The 15,805-nt window shown below is 44.5% G+C and overlaps 1 protein-coding gene across 1 annotated transcript in view; it reads left to right on the plus strand.

Moving 5' to 3' along the window:
* LTBP4 (latent transforming growth factor beta binding protein 4) overlaps positions 1-14,442 on the plus strand; it is a 343,681-nt gene extending 329,239 nt beyond the window's left edge. Inside the window, exons 29-34 of the mRNA XM_077482606.1 lie at positions 2,895-3,023; positions 5,802-5,945; positions 6,036-6,188; positions 10,066-10,572; positions 10,651-10,800; positions 12,531-14,442. Coding sequence (XP_077338732.1) covers positions 2,895-3,023; positions 5,802-5,945; positions 6,036-6,188; positions 10,066-10,572; positions 10,651-10,800; positions 12,531-12,676 — 1,229 coding nt within the window. The 3' untranslated portion in view covers positions 12,677-14,442. The remainder of the gene's footprint in view (positions 1-2,894; positions 3,024-5,801; positions 5,946-6,035; positions 6,189-10,065; positions 10,573-10,650; positions 10,801-12,530) is intronic.
* Positions 14,443-15,805: the final 1,363 nt, after the last annotated feature.

Raw genomic sequence — 15,805 nt, forward strand, 5'->3', positions numbered from 1 at the left:
CTCCTGGGCAAAGTAATTCTCTGGGGCCCCTAAAATGGTGACAGCGCAGGTAAACAGACATCAAGCAGGTAGGAGGCAGACAAGCGGAGCTTCCCCTTTTGGGTGGAGCTACACATTAACTACATGAACAATAACTCTGTACAGCAAAGAAACAGTGGGAAAACACTGCATACATAAAGTAACAAGGTTGTCCTGTGCATATAATATATCTGCTAGATTGATGCCTCCCCAGCACTATGGCCCCTCTACACCGTAGATATCCCCCCAACACTCTGACCGCTCTACATCCCAGATATCCACCCTCCACTCTGACCCCCTCTATACATCCCAGATATCCCCCCAGCACTCTGAGCCCTCTACACTCCAGATATCCCCCCAAAACTCTGACCGCTCTACACCCCAGATATCCACCCAGCACTCTGACCCCCTCTACATCCCAGATATCCCCCCAGCACTCTGACCCCCTCTACATCCCTGATATCCCCCCAGCACTCTGACCCCTCTACACTCCAGATATCCCCCCAAAACTCTGACCGCTCTACACCCCAGATATCCACCCAGCACTCTGACCCCCTCTACATCCCAGATATCCCCCCAGCACTCTGACCCCCTCTACATCCCAGATATCCCCCCAGCACTCTGACCCCTCTACACCCCAAATATCCCCCCAGCACTCTCACCCCCTCTACATCCCAGATATCCCCCCAGCAGTCTGACCCCTCTACATCCCAGATATCCCCCCCAGCACTCTGACCCCTCTACACCCTAGATATCCCCCAGTACTGTTACCATACACCATAAGATACCCCTTGTATTGTGACCCCACTACATCCCTGATACCCCCTACACTGTGGCCTCTCTGCATCCCTGATACCTCTAGCACTAAAGCCACCCAAGCTACCCCAAACATTGCTACCCCCTATACACCTCAGTTCTCCCCCTCAGAATTTTTTTCCCCCATATACCCTTGATCTCCCCCAGCACCATTATTCCATACATGTAGTACACCCTTTTCCAGTGGAGATACAGTGCATGTAAACGTTTGGCTATGTGCCCAGCTCCAGCACTGGACTCACCTTTACCAATCAAGCAGGCAGGAGGAGGGGCGGAGGAGGGAGCATCCCTCCGGGCATTCCAAGCCCTTTGGTGCATACAGTGCTGGACAGTTGGGCTCACCATGACACCATCCACAATGCTACTTCCACGGGTGGGCTCTCAGTGCTGCCAACTCAGCATCTCCCACTCCAGCTCCTACCCTGCAGCCTTCGAGTGCCGAGCATTCAAGCTGCATGGGGTGGGGTCAGAGCATCACTGGCACTCTGGCCCCGCCCCTCCCTGCAACTTACTAGACAGAGCAGGTCAGAGTCCTGGGCTGTGATCGTGCCTCGGCAGCCTCGCTATACACAGCTGCTAAAAAAGAGCCAGCGGGCTGTGGGAAGGTGAGAGTCCAGTTTTTTTTTGGGGGGGGGGGGCTCCTGATAGTATGGTGGAGATGGGGGAGCCTCTCTCTCTTTCACCCCTCTCTCTCTCTCCCCACCTTTTCCTCCTCTCTCTTTCCCTCTCACCCCTGTCTCTCTGTCACCTCCCCTCTCTCCCCCCATCATTTCCCCCCTTCCCCCTCCCCTCCCCCGTCATTTCCCCCCTTCCTTTTCTCACCCCCACCCCTTTCTCACTCAACCCCCCTTCTCTTTCAACCCCCCTCACTATCCCCCACCTTTCCCCCTTATCTCTCGCCCCTGTCTCTCTCTCTCACCCCATCTCCCCCCCTCTCACCCCTGTTTTTCTCTCACTCCCACTATCTCCTCCTCACCCCTGTTTTTCTCTCACCCTCCCTGGCCCCGCCCCCTCTCTCTCACCCCTCTCTCTGTCTCGCCTTCTTCCATTTTTTCTTCTATCTTCTCCATCTTTCTCTCCTTCCTATCTTCCTATTCTCTTCTCCTGGCGATGGGGGGGAGAACTGTGGCAGGCTAGTGAGGATAGTGAGAGGGATGGGGGGAGGTCAGTGGCAGGCTAACGGGGAGGGGGGGTTGGGGGGAGCACTGTGGCAGGCTAATAGGGGAGGGGGCAGGGATGACATCATATTTTACATCACCAGATGACACCAACCCTAGAGATGCTACTGTGTATGCACTAAAATGCTGTCTTCGGTTTTCTAAAAGTTACCCTTACTTTTAAAGCTACTTTTACTATGGGCTTCCCCTCTCCATCCTGCCTAGATGACAGGACAGACCAACCATTGGATGCATAAACCCAGCACCTTATGAATGAGAACTCAGCTTGCCTAACCACACATGCGCAGTCCACTTTCCCTACATCTAGCTCTCTCTCCCCCTTGCAGAGCAATAAGCTCAGCCACTGCAGGCGAGAGAGCAGACTGCACATACGTGGCTAGACAAGCTGGGTTCTCATAGCCCAGTGCTAATTTATGAGGTGTGAAGGCTGCTCATCCAACAGTCAGACATCCTGCCATTCAGGCAAGACAGAGAAGTCCCTGGCAGAAGCAGCTTCAGACATAAGGATCACTGTACATTGCATGGATTTTAACAAACTGTGTAGCAGATTCCTACCTTTTGTTGTCCTGAAGACATAGCTGTTTGTTTCACCAGACTGATTCTGAATTGGGAGGGTCTGGTTCATTATAATCACCTGGTGCTCTCTTGGTGTTCTAATGGGGGGTCTGTATCCCCCAAGGTATATAACCTTTGGAGCCCATCTGACCAAAATTGAAGTTCTTATTACAGGCTGTGCCTAAAAATTGACTTCAATGTTTGTGAGCCAATTACACAATCAGGAAATTATTTGTGTGGGGGTGTTCCCATTAAAAGTGAACTAACCCTTTGATCTTGGCTGTTAGGTTTCATAGCACACATTTTTTACTTCTATTTCTGTCTCAGATGTTGATGAATGCAAGCTATTTAGTCCAGAAATATGTAAAGGAGGAGTCTGTCTCAATAAGTCTCCACTATTTGCCTGCTACTGCCCTAATGGATATTACTATGATGGTCATCGCATGGAGTGTGTCGGTGAGTTTTATTAGTATGTTCTTGTTATCAATGTTGATTATGATAAATACAGTGGCAATCATTGTGGCAGTTAAAACAGTGGCCTAACTAAACCCAAGGTACTTGCCCCATGTCTTCTCCTGAGTGCCCTGAATCTCCTTTGAGATGTGGAAAGGATACAGTCAATGTATTATAGAATTTGTAATGTATCTACTTTTCTAATTTTCTCATTTTTATTTTGTGATCATGTGACATTTCAGTTTTTAGACCAATTTTTTTTTGTTCATGTAAAAAGATTATATTAGTCTTAGCTTTGATGGTCATTATGGCATTGGCACTGTTAATTTTTACGCCAAATTTTGATTTAGTTTTAGTCTAGACCATATAGTGTCATAGTCTTTTAACTAAAATGCCATTTTAAATGTAGTTGTATTTTAGTCGACTGAAATCTTCAGGTCATTTTAGTCGACTAAAATCACCAGTATCCACCTGATCTTCCACTTTCTCTGGAGCTCCATCTGTCTGTTAAAGCCCCTTGTATTGGCTGAGAGATGCAGGCTCCCTCTGTATGTCTTCTGCCTGGGAGTTTTGGAACACTGCTCTGCAAACCACACCAACTCCTCCGTCACCTTTGTGTCTGTCTGGATGTGACACGGTAAGTGTTTTCCCTCCTAGCAAGGTAGCAGTGCTTAGCACTGTGTAAGATAACAGCCTCCCCAGACCGTCCAGTTCTTTGTCCTGTGCACTCCCGCACTCCCATTTACTTCCCCATCCCCACTTGCAGGTGACCTCCCCAAGTATATTGCACCCTGCCCTGTGCACTCCCTCACTCCCATTTACTTCCCCATGCCCAATTGTTGATGTTAAAACATTTTATTATGAAGAACTAACTCTACTTTAGAAGTCTGATTCTGAATAGAGATGGGCCAAACACCCCCATGGGGAACACCCCCCCCCCCCCCCCGGGAAAGGTTCTGCCCCCAAACTGCAAACTCTATTGAAGTCTATGGGAGCTGAACATGAGAAATCGAAAGTTCCCATTTTGAAGGCTTATATGCAAGTAATTGGCCAGATACTGCCCTGGGAGACATGAATCAATGCAAAAAAGTTTCTTAAAAACAGTTTTTAAAGGAGCAGTGATTTTAATGATGCTTAAAGTGAACCATGGTCCCCTTAGTCTGCCTGTAAAGTGGTACACTTGTAGCATGTATAGAACATGCTGCAGCAAAAATTACATTTCTAAAAAAAATAAAATGAGTCAAATCACATTTAAATTGACTTGCATGGGGTCTGGGACATGACTATTGTATAACAGATGTACTGTCCCTCCATGCTACCGGACAAACCTTGCTACAGGCCCCATTACCATTCCCAATTAATAGAGACCACACCAAGTTGGGGTAAAATTGGCCGTAGCAGCCCCTTTATTAATAAATTTAAATGAACATAACCATAAACATCTGATATTCGCGTTGGTCTTGGCGGGCACTACACATACCATCTATTTAATAATAATAATAATAATACTAATAATAATAATAATGCATTGCGGAACCTTTTATATCTGATAATAGGCCTCTAGCCGACATACTGGCTCGGAGACAACCAACTGACCGCAGTGCACCCGTTAACCAAATTCCAGCTAAAACCACCGTTAGCTGGAATACCACCATCGGGACCCATACCACCAATGGGTCCCTACTCTCCTTATCCGAGGTTTCTTCATTCACCAGCCAAGACCAACACCCGCCAGCTGCAACGACATCTTGAGTACACACCGATCTGTAGGAAGAAACAAAGTCAACTACGAAAAACAAACAGGGAGGGTGGGTGGGAAGCTTGTTCCTGTTCTCTGCACTGATGTCGGGGGGGGGGGGAGGGGCCAGCTCCTTTTTACTCCCCTGTCCCCTCCTCCCCACCGCTCCTCCAATCAAGTAAGACCTAACCCTCTCTGTACCCTGTTAACTCTGTCATGCCCGACCTACGCTATCTCTTCATTTTATTTATTTTCCGCTCCGGGCTCTTCTTTCATGTCTGGCATGGATCTTAAGGGAAACCCCAATCCCAAAATAAAAATAAAAATGTGTGCCCCCCCCAAAGCAGACTCCATACCAGACGCTTATCCTCCTGAACCATACCAAGCCATATGCCATCAACATGGGGGAGGTGGGGGCTTCGGGGCAGGGGGGCCCCCCCACCCCAAAGTACCTTGTCCCCATGTTGATGGGGGTCTGCGGGCAGGTGGCTTGTCGAAATCTTGAAGCCCCCTTTAACAAGGGGGCCCCAGATCCCCCCCCCATGTGAATGAGTATGGGGTGCATTGTACCCCTACCCATTCACTAAAAAAACTGCCAAAAATAAAAACCGTAGACAGATTTTTGACAATACCTTCATTAAAAAAAACAATGTCCCCAATGTAGATCCGCAGCCACCGCTGGACCCAAAAAAAGAACAAAAATGCTCCGCCATCAATGAAGGCTGACCGCCTACTGCAGGCTCCGCCATTTGAGTTTTTGTATAGGTAAGTATAGGTAAGGAGCAAGGCCATCTGGCAACTTCACCTGGTTGCCCCACCCCTTGTGACGTCACCGACTCAGCATGCACCAGTCGGGTTCTGTCACAAGGGGGCCTCTTTAAAATTCTGTTGAAAGTAAATTGGGTGGAACTTGTGTCTTTAACGTAGCGTCAGTGTTTACTGGATAGCACTAGAAGTTTAATGTTCCCTAGACATGTCCTTTAAAACATTGGTACCTGAAATCAGAATGTTAAGTGGTGCTAAGAGTCTTTTTCATTCAATAGATAATGATGAGTGCCAGGAGGAGGAGGTCTGTGAAGGAGGCATCTGTGTGAACACAGTGGGTTCTTATTTCTGTACATGTACCCCTCCACTGGTACTCGATTCTTCTCAGAGGAGATGTGTCACCAATACCAGCCAAGCCATAGGTAAGGACTGTGCCCTAATTCATCAGGTTTTACAGATTTTTAAATCTCCTATATACAACCAGTATCAGACTAGTTCTGTTCTCATTTCAGATAACAATATAGCATTGTGCTGGCAAGCAGTCGGTGCGGATTTGGTGTGTAAGCGCCCCCTACTGGACAGACAGACTACATACACTGATTGCTGCTGTTTATATGGGGAAGCCTGGGGGATGAGCTGTGCGCTGTGCCCAGCAAGGGACTCAGGTAAGGATGACAAAACAAGAAGGTATTAGAAGCAATTCATGCAGATATCTGAAAAAAAATGTGTCTGGCTCTTTACTGTAATCTAGAACAAGAACTATTTTTTATTCTTCCTGACCTACATGATTTATTACTATATAATAACATGTTGTAACAATACGTCCTTGGTTTTATATAGCAAAAATATGTTTCCCATTAAATTGCTTATTCTAACCAAACCTGAACTAGCAAATATAAATGCATTTAAAGCTTTATTGCATACAAAACTCAGATGTAAGTTTTTGATAAATGATGAAGAGTTAAAATATGGTTTCTTAGAGACACAAATTGTAAGATACACTATATTACCAAAAGTATTGGGACACCTGCCTTTACACGCAGATGAAATTTGATGGATTTCCCAGTCTTAGTCCATAGGGTTCATTATTGAGTTGACCCACCCATTGCAGCTCTAACAGCTTCAACTCTTCTGGCAAGGCTGTCCACAAGGTTTAGGAGATGAAATCGAGTGGAGACTGCGAGCCAGGCCTTCTCATCCAAAATCAGAGCCTGACCTCACAAATGCGCTTCTAGAAGAATGGTCAAACATTCCCATAGACACACTCCTAAATCTTATGGACAGCCTTCCCAAAAAAGTTGAAGCTTTTAGAGCTGCAAAAGGTAGGACAACTCAATAATGAACCCAACGGGCTAACACTGGGATGCCATTAACCACTTGAGACCCGCGCTATAGCCGAATGACGGCTACAGCGCGGACCTCCTTTGCCGGGACTACGTCTATTGACGTCGTCCCGTGCACGAGCGGCCTGTGCGCCCCCTGAGGGGCGCACGCGGCGCGCTCTGTGATCGGCGAGTCTATGAGACTCGCCTGATCACTGATCCGAGCAAGGGGTCGATCCCGACCCCTTATCACGTGATCAGCTGTCAGCCAATGACAGCTGATCATGTGATACAACGGAGCCAGTAATTGGCTATTATTCCTCCTCGCGCTGTCAGCGCGAGGAGAAAAAAAAAAAGCCGATCACCGGCGGCCGTGATCGTGACATGAGTCCCGATCACGGCGAGCCCTGCCAGTGCCCACCTGCCCCCTGCCAGTGCCACCTCAATAAAAAATAAGTGCCCCCCGTCAGTGCCACCCAGCAGTGCCCACAGTGCCACCCAGCAGTGCCCACAATCTGCCTCAACAAAGGTGCTGCACCCCAGTGCCACATATCCGTGCCCATCAGTGTCATCTATCAGTGCCCATCAGTGCCGCCCATCAGTGCCCAGCAGTGCCACCTATCAGAGCCACCTATCAGTGCCCATCAGTCCCATCTATCAGTGGTACCTATCAGTGCCACCCATCCGTGCCACCCATCCGTGCCACCCATCCGTGCCATCTTATCTGTGCCCATCTTTGCCCATCAGTGCCGCCTTATCTGTGCCCATCGGTGCCGCCATATCTGTGCCCATCGGTGCTGCCATATCTGTGCCTATTAGTGCCGCCTTAACTATGCCTATCAGTGCCCACCAGTGCAGCCTATCAGTGCCCACCAATGCAGCCTATCAGTGCCCACCAGTGCAGCCTAACAGTGCCGCTTCATCAGCGCACTTCAATGAAGGAGGAAAATTACCTGTTTACAAAATTTTATAACAAACTATTAAACATGATTTTTTTTTTTTTTTGCATCTTTTTTTGTTTGTTTAGCAAAAAATAAAACTCCGAGCTGTAATTAAATACCACCAAAAGAAAGCTCTATTTGTGGGGAAAAAATGATAAAAATGTCATTTGGGTACAGTGTTGTATGCCCGTGCAATTGTCATTCAAAGTGCATCAGCGCTGAAAGCTGAAAATTGGTCTGGGCAAGAGGGGGGTTTAAGTGCCCAGTAAGCAAGTGGTTAAAGTTCATGTGTGTGTAAAGGCAGGAGACCCACTACATTTGGTAACATGGTGTAGCTACACTGAACTTCTCACATCTGTAGACCTCATAGTACGATCATAAAGGGGTCCCAATCAGTCTGTTGGATTACTCATTAATATATGATAAAGGAGCAAAAGCAGCGGATACACCCAAAAACACAAGTGCTGCAACATGAGAAGTGAGACTCTAAAGGTGGGGCTACAGCAGTTGGATTGCACTGGTTACATCTCTAATAGATAGAAATGAGATTAGGTGGCTTAACCCATGAGATGCCACTTATAACTGAAATATCACGTTAAAGTGGACAGACCTCTTAGCAAACAATAAAAAAATAACCCTTTGGCAACAAAGCATGTATCCGAGGTTGGGGGAGGGAGGATTCTTTGCATATGAACTGTGCTTGCCCATCCTATCAAAATTATTTTACTTTACTATTCATACTTGGGTTCTGTGCCCTGTGCCATCTTCCAGAAAATAATTAAAGCCTACTATCACAAAAATATTGTTTTCTGATAACTGTATGTAAATAATAGTTATAATGAAAATGTTCTGCATTTGAATTATTTTTTGAGATCCGGTTATATCAGTGTTTCTTAAATAGCGTGCCTTTTGGGTTCCCCTGGGGTGCCGCTAGCATGGGATCCAGTTGCTATGCTGCAGGCGGGCTGGCTGCCAGCACCATAACAACCATTCCAGCTCTATGGTAGGGTGTAAGGTGTCATCCTTTGCTATGGTATCAGCAGGCCTTCCACCTGCATTGTGGCAGCACATGGCACTGATTCAGGGCAGGCAACATGCAGGGCCACCCACAGCATTCAAGAGACAATGGAAGACCGCTCCTCCAGACCTGCTCCACCTCCTCCTCTGCCTCGCTTCTGAAGCCAAAAGGAAGGCTTTCGATGTGAAGATGGGACTGTGGGATTAGAGGGTGTTAGCTTTGGGATCACTTTGATGTGATGAAAGGACTCTGTGATGGGTGTACTCTGTGGTGATGGGGAAATTCTGATGTGCTATAGGGACTGATGTTATGGATAGGGGCCCCTAATGTGAAGGTGGGACTCTGATCTTATAGGGGGACCTCTGACTGGATGGGGGATCTTTGATGTAAAGAGGGGGGAGTTTGATGTGAAGGGGGTAACTGATGTGAAGGATGGACTGCTGATATGATGGGGGGCCCCTGATGTGATGGGGAACCTACTGTATGTCTTTAACAATTAACAATGTTTTTTACACTTTATCGGGAGTGCCTCAAGATTTTGCATGCTGTTAAAGGGTGCTGCAACTAAAAACAGATTGAAAATACTGGTTCATATATGCTTTTCTCCACCTTTACATTGGGACCAGATGATCCAGAAAAAGTGACAGTAGCATGGGCTTTAAAAAATGATTACACTGCCAGGGGTACTTACAATGCTCGCATTTTATTCAACTGGTTAACATCTTGTTAAGCAAAAACTCTTGCTCAAACCCCCCTGGCAGTTTTATAGTTTACCAACCCCTTTTGCTGGAAAGCTGGGATTGAATATAAATGTGGAGTAAATATAAACACATGGCATAGCCATGAATACTGGCATGCACTGAATACTAGTATTAAACGTATTAACCAAATACAATTATCAAAATACATTTTAGATATACTTATCCTCTAAGTTGCAGAAAAGTTTTGTCTGACTCATAGATCAAAACACCAATCACTAATTATACAACACTGTTTGATGAGGGAAGAAGACTTTATTTGATGCTGTGATAAGGAATTGGGGAGGATTTCCAGGCAAAAGCGAGACCACCAGGACCTAGTAGTAGGAAAAAATTAAAATTGGTCACAGATATGCAGAGGAAGTATACCAATATGAGGGACATGGTATGGCATTACCAGTTAAAGGATGAATGGCAATGTAGTAGAAGTAGAAGTACCCTAAAAATGGTGCATCTAATTTAGATTGATTGTTTTTTTGTTTTCTTCTCTTCGTTCTTGCCAGATGATTTTGAGGCCTTATGCAACGTTCTGAGATCTCCAGGGTATGGTAGTCCGGGATCTCCTCCAGTAGACCCTTATGAATATGGGTCAGAATACGGAGCAGGTTATGGTGTCCCATATGGAGCTGACTCATTCCCCAATCCCCCTCCTAGAGTGGTAAGACCAGGATATGAAGCTTACCCAGCACCTCCTGGAGTAGGATTTGGCCAACGTCCCCCACTACCTTATGGTCCTCGGGATCCAGTGTATAGCCTTCCTCCTTACGAGTCTCCAGACTTTGAGTCTGATATTTCCTATCCAGATTCTGGTATAGATGAACTAAGACCACCGTTCCGAAGACCAGAAAGTTCATATGACCCACGTCTGCAACCATCTCCACCACGCTCCAGGCCCAGGAGTCCTACCACTTCTAGGGTAGGATTGGAAGAGGGGCGCAGGCCTCAGCCATGGCGACCTGGCGGACGTGACTTAGACAGCTGGAGAGCAGGCCTGAGAGAGGCATATGATGGTAAGTGGAACCTTGGTGAGCCTTTAAATTTAAAGGAAAGATTGCAAACTAGTCCAGTAAATTTTCTCTCTCCCCTAGACCGTTATGAACAGTTTGAAGGACTACAAGCCGAGGAGTGTGGAATCCTCAATGGCTGTGAAAATGGCCGGTGTATCAGAGTTCCCGAGGGCTACACCTGTGACTGTTATGATGGGTACAGGCTGGACATGACAAGAATGGCCTGCATTGGTTAGTTACTCCAGCAGAATTGATGCAGAGGTTATATGTGTGTTCTCATGGGGGTTTGAAAAATGGGAAAATAGAATAGTATCTTAATTTCAAGCCTTTTCTCAGAATTTCACCCTATCATTGCTCATGTTTTGGTAAAGCAATGGCTATTTTATGCCTCTACAGAGGCCAATAAAGCCTAATGGCCCATACACACGATCTGAATATCGTACAAAAACTGTCGTCCGAGGAAGAATCGTATGATTTTTTGGATCGTGTGTACACTACTTTAAACAGCCGATCACGACAGTTCATCCGATATTATTTGATCAGACATGCACGGAAATTTTCCTCATACGATTACAGATTTTCATTTAGTCAGTATAGTTGTCCGAAAATACAGTACAAATACATTACAACACATGACATCACTTCCGATTTTTTTTTTCTGTCGTATGAGAATTTTCGAAAAAGGTTGTACGATCTGTCGTACGATATTTGGATCGTGTGTACGGGCCATAACAGTCCTGCTAAAATGATGAACAGAAATAATGAAGTGTAGAAACTATTTGGAGTGTGTATACTGTGTTGTAGGGACATGACTTCGGTTTGGCATTCATTGTGCATGGCTAGTAGTTACAGTCCAGTTTGGGTGATTCCAGCAGCCAAGTTTCTCTGTACAAATGTCCCCCCCCCCCCCTTTTAGTCAACTTTGCTATTTTCTTCTAGTTTAGTAGTCTCCAATTTTGTAGCTCCCCATGACCACCAAGCCTGAAACATTATTTATGCCCACTGATGCTGTGATATTTTCTAAACCCACTGACCACAGTCTGGCTCCCCTAAAGTCCAAAGCAGCCTTTTTCAACCAGGGTACTGTGGCACCCAGGGGGCCTTCTGGGGTCTCCAAGGGTGCCTTGGCAAAATTCCAAAAAATTGCCCCAAATTACTTAAAAACTGACCTATCGAGTAGAGCAAGCCTGTTTTTTATTTTGTTACACAAAGCATTACAACCTTTAGCGCTGTCTGGGACAGCTACTGGTATCCCAACAACTGATGATGTCATTGGTTTATAACAGGGATATGCAATTAGCGGACCTCCAGCTGTTGCAAAACTACAAGTCCCATCATGCCTCTGCCTCTGAGTGTCATGCTTGTGGCTGTCAGAGTCTTGCTATGCCTCATGGGACTTGTAGTTCTGCAACAGCTGGAGGTCCGCTAATTGTATATCCCTGGTTTATAAGGAGTATGTTGGCGCCTACATGCTTCTTTATCCCTTTCCCAACCTCTCTTCATCAGCATTGGGATCGCATTAGCTCAGTAAGGGATAAAAACTGAGGCAGAAAAGAAATGCCGGAATACTAGTTGGTACCAGTGAGAAAAGGTGTATTTGCTTTGTAAGAATAAATCACCTCTAATGTTGGGTGTCATACATGAGTGGATGTTGCTGCATTATATAAAACTATTTGTTTATGCTTTTACATTTTAGAATGGGGCTTCAAGATTGTACAGAATTTTAAAGTGTGCCTTGACTAAAAAAAGGTTGGGAAACACTGGTCTAAAGCTGGCTCCTTGTTTAGAAAGTTTGGAGACCCTTTCTTTAGCTCGGTGCCCCCTTTTCATATTTACTGGCATACCTGATTATTACACAAAGCAGAGTTTCCATTTAAACAGTTGAGTTGAGAAAATGATGGTGATATGGGCTTCACATGTATTGAATCTGTCTATTATTAATACTCTATGTCTTGCTATAGATATAAATGAATGCGATGAAGCTGAGGATCTTTCTCTATTGTGCCTGAACGGGCAGTGCCGTAACACCGATGGCTCATACGAGTGTATCTGTTCCCGTGGATTTGTCTTGTCCCCACAGAACTACTGTGTCCCCTCCCAGCAATAAATCCATCCACTCCTAGGAGAACCAAAGACTTCCTGCAGAGGGCTGTTCTATGTCCACATCATTGTGGGGACCAGGGGATTGCATGGAAAAACCAGAGGAAGATATTTATTTGTCTGTATATATTGCCAGGTGACTATTGGTCTCTTTAGTGCAGCCAGTGGTGGGCAACCCCTGAAAGTTTTTCTTTTTTTTTTAATCTTAATCTATATATACTATTTTACTTGTAAAATGTGGGGCTTTGTCCTCCCATGTGTTGCCCACTGGTGTTTATTTTCTGTCTTGAGGACATTGCAAATGAGAAAAATGTTTGTATTTTACAGTCACTAGCAAGCTTATATAATGTTCCATAAATGCAAGAGTCAAACTACCTTTTTTTAATAAAACAGTGTAGGGAACAAAGCACATAGTAGAAAAAAATTATCTGCACTCCGGTTGTTGCTCTTAAAATTTCTTCATTTTATTGAATAGCCAGAACCAGTGAACAAACGCAGATTAAGTCAGTCAACAAAGCACATAAGCATGTAGTTATACCATTTTTTTTTATAGCTATTCATCCTGTAACTCTGCATGTACATTCATTCTGTGGAAATGGGGGCAAATTGAATGTCCTTCGGCTGTTTTCTCTCCGGGTCGAATGTGTGAATCAAGAAAATACCACATTATGACCACAAGCCAGTGCTGACGATCATGTGAATAAGTATAGTATTTATTTGCTATGATCAAGAGCCCCATCTATGGGCCATAATGTGGTATTTTTTATTCACACGTTTAACCTTGAGATAAAATAATGTAACAACATTCAATTTTGCCGCTATTCACATAGAACAAAAGTACATGCAGTTTCACAGAATGAATAGCTTGCACCCCTTCGTATGAAATGCAGTGCCTCTATCAACCAATCAGAATCCACTTTGCAAAGACTGATATCAGAAAATGGAATCCTGATTGGTTGGTATAGGTTACTGCACTTTGTACTTAGTGCTTCACTGCTTCAACTTTGAATTGGATGGAACCAATAGTGTCTAAGGCAAGAATAGACTTTCACTGTCATTGTCCCATCCTATGCTAGAGGAATGAAAGAAATACAATTATCATGGACATAAAGACCTTTACTCATTCCAATCAAAAGTTTCAGTGAAAGCGTATATAGTATCCAAATCATGGATATAATTATTGGTCTAGCAGGCAATTTGGTAAAAACTTCTCATGCATAAAAGGTCTTTAATAATTGTAATCAGTTTTTATTTAACCAACATATGGAAAGCATTGTGACATTGGCGGTGGTAAAAAAAACTACCAACAACCTGGGGCTAAATAAATAGACCCTCAAACATTCCTGCCACTTTTTGGCACTTGTGCACCATAAAATATATGTACTATGTGGTAAAAAAAAAAAAATGGACATGGTCCTCTACAGCCTTGTCTCTTGCAATGTTTATCATTGTTTGCTTCGTTTTAAACCATTATACAGCCTCAGGGGCGTTTTGTCCTAGGGAACGGTATGTGTCTCCAGTAATAGCTGCTAATATAAATCACGCATTGTGACCCCCCCCCCAGAGTGATTAATCCCTCCATATCCTGGGTCTCTGCATAGTCATACGTCTTTCTGTCTCCTTCCAGAGGATACAGCATCAAAATACTTCCTCTAAATGAGATATAAATGTAATATTTTAATTTTCTACACACACGCACATTGTGACTTTTATACACTTTTTATAGGCATTGTTAAGAAAAATAAAATGAAATAAAATATATATTATATAACATGTTGTATTGTCTGTGAATTTTTTGAAAGTATTCAGTTAAAGTGGACCCATTCAAAAGGGTTTTTGTCGTTTTGAGTACAGTGGGTCAACAGCTAGGGCAACACTGATGCCAAAAGATAGGTATGACTACCAAGCATGGAGCAGGAGATAAGCAATGGTGCCTACATTTTTTTTCTCATGCCAATTTTACTTTAAAAGTTAAGCCAAAACTAGAATTTCATTTAGTCTACAGCATCTTGATGTTGTTGATGTCGTTGGCTTCGTGTTTAGAGAATCAAGGATTGTATACTATAAGAAATCCACCAATGGCACTTACTTTTGGCTTTGTAAATAGCTGTGGTGGTAAGGAAGAGTCAACTGATGCTGTGGCAATATCTAGGCTTTAGATCAGCCTTTCTCAACCTTTTCAACACAGAGGAACTCTTGAAATAATTTTCCGGTCTCAGGGAACCCCTTACAAAAATTACTACATGATACATTTGTGTGATGGTCAGTAGGAAGAATGCTCCTTACACAAAGAATTACCCCCTTATAGGTAGCTAAAAAGATCGGTATGGTGTCAGTGGGAACTTATCTGAGAGGCAGAAATTGCTCCTTGCTCAAGGAACCCCTAGCAACCTGTGGAGAAACCCTGGTTGAGAATTCCTGCTTTAGAGGTTCTCTAATGACGCGTACACACGACCAGACTTTTTGACAGCAAAGGTCCGACAGAACTAGTCCGTCGGACAATTCGATCTTGTGTGGGCTCCATCGGACCTTTGCTTGCCAAAAATCCGGCGGACTTTAGAAATAGAACATGTTTTAAATTTTTCCACCGGAGCGCTGCCAGACCGAGAAATCCGTTCGTGTGTATGCTAGTCCGACGGACAAAAAACGACGCTAGTAAGCTATTGGCTACTGGCTATGAACTTTCTTATTCTAGTCCGGTCTTCCATAATCACGTTAGAATCCATCGGACTTTGGTGTGATTGTGTGTAGCCAAGTCCGTTCATTCGGGAAGTCCGTCGGAACTCCGCCGAAAGTCCATCAGAAAGGCCGTCGGACCTAGTCCCTCGAAAAGTCAGCTCGTGTGTACGCGGCATTAGACAAGTTTGTGAGATGGAACTATGCCCAGATATAATGTAATGGGAGTATGTTACACTGCTGTTGTGTTGTTAAGATATGTTAAGATAACATTCAACTTTTTTTTTTTTTTTACTGTTCAATGTTCTTTATTAGGCATTTCACATTACAGAAAAGGAACAATGTGAGCATTGTCCACTGTACAGTGATGTATAACACAATAAACATGAAGATAAAAGTAGGTAATAGAACAGAAGATACAAGTTTCAGTGAGTCATAGGAACAATACTGATTGCTTAGT

The sequence above is a fragment of the Lithobates pipiens genome, unplaced genomic scaffold, assembly GCF_037356315.1.
Source record: "Lithobates pipiens isolate NorthernLeopardFrog02 unplaced genomic scaffold, aLitPip1_a1.2 Scaffold_1, whole genome shotgun sequence".
In the NCBI taxonomy this organism is placed as follows: Eukaryota; Metazoa; Chordata; class Amphibia; order Anura; family Ranidae; genus Lithobates; species Lithobates pipiens.